The 6,626-nt window shown below is 35.6% G+C and overlaps 1 protein-coding gene across 2 annotated transcripts; it reads right to left on the reverse strand.

The window, feature by feature from the left end:
• Nucleotides 1-1,661: 1,661 nt before the first annotated feature.
• LOC131002047 (CBL-interacting protein kinase 2-like) lies at nt 1,662-4,128 on the reverse strand. Of its 2 annotated transcripts, none has more exons than XM_057928719.1 (2): nt 4,034-4,127; nt 1,662-3,230 (listed from the first exon to the last, which is right to left on the reverse strand). In XM_057928719.1, the coding sequence occupies exon 2, from the start codon at nt 3,153-3,155 to the stop codon at nt 1,833-1,835; it is 1,323 nt and encodes a 440-aa protein (XP_057784702.1). In that variant the 5' UTR covers nt 3,156-3,230; nt 4,034-4,127; the 3' UTR covers nt 1,662-1,832. The 2 variants fall into 2 exon arrangements, 1 of the variants encoding a protein (XP_057784702.1); XR_009094129.1 differs by lacking the exon at nt 1,662-3,230 and adding an exon at nt 3,237-3,388 and having other exon boundaries at nt 4,034-4,128.
• Between the last annotated feature and the right edge of the window lie 2,498 nt (nt 4,129-6,626).

Genomic DNA, 6,626 nt, shown 5'->3' on the forward strand with positions numbered 1-6,626 from the left:
ACTGGCTTCTATTCTCTATCATCTGTTACTGTATCTGTTTGATATCTGCTTCCTTGTTTCCAATATTAAAAAAAAAACTATAATATGACTTAAATTAAATCCGTAGATTTAATCTGCTTTGCTGTCGGAATAAATCCTCAACTTCTAGTAGCACTAATAAAATATAAATTCTTCTGTTTTTTTTTTTCGATTAATAAATAACATGACTTTGCTAAGTCAGTTATAACTTGGAAATAATAATTATTGAATGCTTTAATAATATGAATTCAGGATCATAAGCTGAATTCATATCAGGATAATAACCGTTTTCATTCACTGATGAACAAAAATAAACACTCATTACTGGATTTAAAATATATAAAAGAGCGGGTCACTACAGCTCGGCCATTGATGCTCGATTGCTCGACTCGCAATGGTCGAACATTAGTACATTTATTACTAATTCTTGACTCATAGATGTCGAACATGTTGAGCATTAGTACATTTACTACTGCTCGCATGCTCGACTCGCAGTGGACGGACATGTCGAGCATTAGTACATTTACCACCAACGCTCGAACACATTGGTCAAGCATGTCAAGCAAATTCGTGATTAAGGTGATATATATAAAATATCAAGATGAAGTTTTCAATCTATTAAGGGATAATTGCGTGAAAATACACAAACTTTGCCAAAAATCCATATTTGACGCGAAGTTAGGATTTTACATTTTAATACACCAACTTTCGTTGTTGTCCAAATTTGACACGACTTAATTCTTAAAAATTCAAAAAACAACCCTTTTTTTGTAAATAATTATACAAAGACTCACTTATGTTATTATTTGGGATATTTAAACCAAAATAAGATATTTCATTATGATGTTTTCTTTTAATCTCTGATCTGCGCCTAAAATGGTTTAAAAGAAAACATCATAAGGAAATATCTTGGTTTGGTTTAAATGTCCCAAATTATAACATAAGTGGGTCTTTGTATAATTATTTACAAAAAGGGGTTGTTTTTTGAATTTTTAAGAATTAAGTCGTGTTAAATTTGGACAACAAAGAAAGTTGGTGTATTAAAATGTAAAATCTCAACTTCGCGTCAAATATGGATTTTTGGCAAAGTTTGTGTATTTAGGTGCAATTTTCCCATCTATTAAGTATGGACAATTTTGTCCTTTCAATTTTTGTCTTTGAAAATGGGTAAATTAAAAGCTACTATTAACCTTATTTTATATATTTTAGTTTGTACGGGTATATTTATCGTCTAGTTTTCAAAGTGAGTGTAAACTATCATTAAGTCATTTTTATGGAGTTAGCATATACTCCCTCCGTCCGCCAAAAGTATTCCACTTTGGCTGGGCACGGAGTTTAATAAAATTGGAGATGATGTTGATGTAGTGGAGAAAGGGTCCCACCACTTTATGAGATGTGTGGTTGAGATTGAATTTTAGGTGAGTTTTTTGTAAATAAAGAGTGTTTGTAAGGATAAAATATAAAGGTGGATGGTGGGACCATGACTTAAAAAGGAAAGTGGAATACTTTTTGCAGACGCCAAATATAGTAATTGTGGAATACTTTTGGCGGACGGAGGGAGTATAAGAGAATATATTGAATTTTGGACTATAATAGACATGATTTTGGCCTATTAACCCAAACTCAAAATGAAGAGTATAATATCATCCACATTAGATAATATATAATCAAAAAAATTGGGCTAATGAACATAATATTGACACAAATATTGAACAATGATTAGACTAGAGCAGAAAATAGTACTTTTGAAATGTGTAAGGAGTAACATAATGCAACAAGTTACAGATTATCTATATATACATAAATATATATAACTAGTGATGTTGTTGCTCTCCTATCCAAGACCAAACTATTTCCTCAAAGGCAGGTCTTATATTTTGTTTCATCAAATGCTCATAGTCTATCAAATCCCCACTAGATTTCTTCATTTCCACTAAATGGTAGGAGGGGCCAATCTCATATATCTCTACATCGACGGACAATGCATCCTTGGTGCCTTCATCAGGCCCCTGGTCAAGTTTAAACAACCCTCTCCCCTTGTTCATCAGCTTCAACCCCCCGGACCGGCGCGCAACCTCTTCGAGCTTCGACACGATGCAAGAGGCCGAGCTCGTGGACGTGAAGCGGGCATCACTTTTTTGATCCCGACTCACAAACAAACCAGATAGATCGAATCCATCAGAGAGAGATATGATATTGAACGCGTTGAGACTATCTGGCCTCACGAGCTCCATATTGGCCTCATCAAAAGGCTTCCCAACAATAACATCATCAAATTCCATATTTTGCTTGTCCACTCGTGCATTTGAACTGCTCAGATCATTCTTAAACCACGGGTGCTCCATGATCTTGGCGGTAGAGATCCTCGTATTAGGGTTGGGATCAATAATCCTGGACAATAGTCTTCGCACCTCAGGGGAGAACCAATGAGGGCACTTGTAACTTGCCTTTGCTATGTTTCTATACATATCCATGAGGTTCCTGCAATGGAAGGGAAGATGTCCCGCAAGCATCACGAAGAGGATCACCCCGCATGACCAGATGTCAGATTTTGCCCCGTCGTAACCCCTTTTGCTGATGACCTCGGGGGAGACATACGCCGGGGTCCCACACGTGGTGTGGAGCAACCCATCCTGCCTTTTGGACTCGGAGAGCGCACTGAGGCCAAAATCCGAAACCTTCAAGTTCCCATTCTCGTCTAAGAGGAGATTCTCCGGCTTGAGATCACGGTGGTAGACGCCTCTGCTATGGCAGAAATCAACGGCACGGATGAGTTGTTGGAAGTAAGCCCTAGCAGCCTCCTCTTTGAGCCTTCCTTTGACGATCTTCTTGAAGAGCTCGCCGCCTTTAGCGTATTCCATGATGAAATAGATCTTGGTCTTGGTGGCCATGACTTCCTCAAGATGCATGATGTTGGGGTGCCTGACCAGGTTCATGATGGAGATCTCTCGTTTGATCTGATTGATGAGCCCAACTTTCACCACTTTTTGCTTGTCGATAACCTTGATTGCCACACTCTGCCCTGTTCTCACATTCCTACCGTAGTAAACTTTGGCAAAAGCGCCTTGACCTAACATCCTCCCTACTTCATATTTCTTCATCAATATGTTCTCCTTCTTCTTCGTCGACGTCTCCATCTTGATCCTCTGAGAGCACGAAACTGCAAATGTGTTGCGCTAAGAGCTCATTGCAGCCTCGTGCTCCACCATTTGCTGAAATACACAATATAATCGTTGTAGTCCTTAGGAAACCATAGTTGGTATGCGTTGGGCGAAATGTTGCAAACAGCCCACGTGGAAGCCTCAACAACAATATACATCTTTCAGCATCCCTAGGGAGTTTGGATGTCGTCGAAGAATAAGGAGAACCTCTACATTAAAATATAAGACACATTAAAGTTTATAAGGTACATTAATTTTTTTTTACATGACAAAGCCTAGACCTTGTTGTTTACATATTAGGCCTACATCATTTGTATGTCCCTTGAGACCACTTTAATATACTTTTGTACAAAAGTTGAGCTATTAGGCTATTAGTTATGTTTTTTTTGTCACTAACTTGCTTTCAAAACATTAAGATAGAAAAATTCATGAATGATTTGAAGTGTTAAAATCACCATGTTGTTTTATTAATCTTAAATAAAAATTGATATATTGGATAGGGAAACATATTAAACTCCAAGCAAGCATTCTGCAAATCCAAAACAAATGAATTTCACCATTTTGCAGAATTTGTAGGATAAAATTATCTATAAAACAAAGTTCAATTTTCTGGTGATCCAAATCGAAGTTCTTCATCGACAAAACAACACGACTGAATTAGACATAATTAATCATATTCAAATCTCCAACTCGATATTCAAAAGAAAGAAAAGAAAATGTTCAACGGAAATTATTCCGCTTTAATATCTAGAAACTTTGTAATAACACGGAGACATTGAAAATGGGATAAAACATCAAATGGGGTTATAGAAAACCTAAGAAATTGTTGTGAATTAATACAATGAAGACGATACCTTGATGAAGATTGAAGCAAAGAGGGCTTCGGTTCGGTTGGATCCAAAGCCACAAGAGAGAGAAGAGAGTAATGTTGAGGTGAGCACATTTTTGCGGTTGTTGGTATAAATATGGATGAATATAAACTAACTATTTAAGGAATGTGTTTGTGTTTGTGTTTGCTTAAATATTTTTGTTGTCATAATTAGAAAGGTGTGGCGACACTTTTATTTCTCAATATAAAATATGCTAATTCAATGGATCTTTGTTGCAAATTGTACGAAAATAGCAATTTATTTCGAATTACTATATTTTTATTAGTACAATGTGCTAGCAGAAGCAGTTTTACCAATTAATTATTTGATGTGATGAAATAATATTTTTGGTTGGAAAAAATATGAAAAATAATATTTCATTCATCCACAAAAAAATTGACACGTTATGGACGACACGAGTTTTAATAAAATGTAAGTGGAGTTGGTAGTGGAGCAAGGTCTCACTCTAAATGTGAGTAGAAATATGCATATCCTATTACTATAAATGAAAGTGATAAATTTTTCTTGGATGGAGCAAAAAAGAAATTGTCACAATTTTTTTATGGACAGAGGGAGTATATACTAAGGGAACGTTTACTTTTGATGATTAACCTTGATAGATAAAAACAGTCAGACTAGTCATTTATTTACTTAGATAGATTGAAACTTTGGGATATCCCAAGGCCCTTGATAACTTATATCATTTGAGTTAGTTTTGCTTGATTTATATCTCATTCAAAGGGTGTGACTGAAACAATCCTAATATGAAAGAAAAAAAATACTCAATCATGCGTCTTATAAATCATGCAAAGTAAACACTCCTAAGAGTACAAATCTACTGCTAGGTCAACCATATTAAAATAACTTGAAGATGCCTACAAAATAGGGTAAATATCAACCAAAAGCCTAAACTATGAGTTGAGTCACAGATATATCCTAAACTATTGATAATATCAATCAAAGACCCGAACTATCAAATATATATCAAATATAACCTCAGTTAAGTTTTCCATCACAGAAAAGTGGCGTGTATTTTTCTTTTATTTTTAATGATGACCTGGATTACATTTTCCCATTCATTTTAAAACACCACATACATGTCAGATGATCAGCTCACGAACATAAGAATTGCGGGAACAAGGATTCAACCCTAATGTGAAGAAAACAAAAAGCCACATACAAACTTGAAGCAATCCTACGCAACTGGGTTGAGCACCAGGTGCCCGCAATTTGACGGCGATCAGAACCTCTTCTACCTCGACTTTGTCTCCCCCATGTGCTTCGACAATGCCTACTTTAAGAATCCGCTAAGTTTAAAGGGCCACCTCTACTCCGATCAAGCTCTTCCCATTCACATAAACACACAATAAATATCCCCTTGATGACATCATTCTGCCCAATTGATAGAAGTGTTGCAAAATTAAAGGTAATGTATATTTCTTTTCAATACAGGAGCACAACTTTTCAATTTGATAGAAACCATCATTTACCTTTTCATTGTTTTGAAAATTAAGATACTAAAAAATCCTCTATATTTCATTAACCATTTAACATTTGTTGTAAATGACTTATGAATCTCTAGGAGTCTTAACCACTATAATTTTCAATACTATCTCTATGTATTATTTGATGTCTTTTCTAATGCTTAGTTAATTAACTTATTTATTTTTTGTAAATGCAGCATGAATGTTGGTGAGTGTTTTTTCATTACAATTGAAGTTTATTCAGGAGGAACTTTTGTAGCAGAAACTAATTATGATGGTTATAAGATTTGTTATGTTTTGGAAGAATGGGATTGGTTTTCATGGACTTTTGAAGAGTTAAGTTATTCGGCGACTAGATCTTGCCAAATCGTCAAAAGATATGCCTTTAGGATTAAGAACACTAACAAGTTCATTTTCTTCGATGGTGCTAAAGGATTCTTTGAAACTCCATGGGAGTGTGTTGATTTTGAAAATAAAAAGTTAAAAGTTTATGTTGAGTACGCTGGTGATTATTATGCAAGTGGTAATGCTAGTTGTGGAGAATGACAAACAGAAGATAATGATGTCGATGATGAAGAGGGGCAACAAGATTAGAACACATCTGATTTTGAAGGAACAAATGATGGTATGTCTGATAGAGACTTCACAAGTGAAGACGAGGAGTTCTTAGAAGCCCGGAAGAAGATAAGTGGGATGAGAAAGACGAACAAACAGGTTAAGGAAATGAGGTTAGATATTGGAGAACCTTCGGTACTTTCTAACGATAGTAAGGATGACATTGTGTCAGTATATGGGGATGAATTGTCAGATAGATCAGTTCCATCATTGGCTTCAGATGAAGATGCTGAACCATTCCAAAAAAGGGGAAAAAGTTTGGAATATGACAAAAAGTGTGATCATAAGAAATTAATTTTTCAGGTAGGCATGAAATTTAAGGTTGTGAAGGAATGTAAAGATGCAGTCATTTTGTGGGCTATTCTGAATGGTTACAACATCAAATGGACTAGGTCTGTTAAAAAAATAGAATACAAGCAAAGCGTGAAGAGAAATGTTGACGGAGGTTGATCATTTACCTTGTCGGTGTGCAGTGGATT

The sequence above is a fragment of the Salvia miltiorrhiza genome, chromosome 8 (assembly GCF_028751815.1).
Source record: "Salvia miltiorrhiza cultivar Shanhuang (shh) chromosome 8, IMPLAD_Smil_shh, whole genome shotgun sequence".
NCBI lineage: Eukaryota > Viridiplantae > Streptophyta > Magnoliopsida > Lamiales > Lamiaceae > Salvia > Salvia miltiorrhiza.

Bases quoted from the DNA above. Each gene is read 5' to 3' on its own strand.
- LOC131002047 (XM_057928719.1), bottom strand. From the start codon at position 3,155: ATGGAGACGTCGACGAAGAAGAAGGAGAACATATTGATGAAGAAATAT.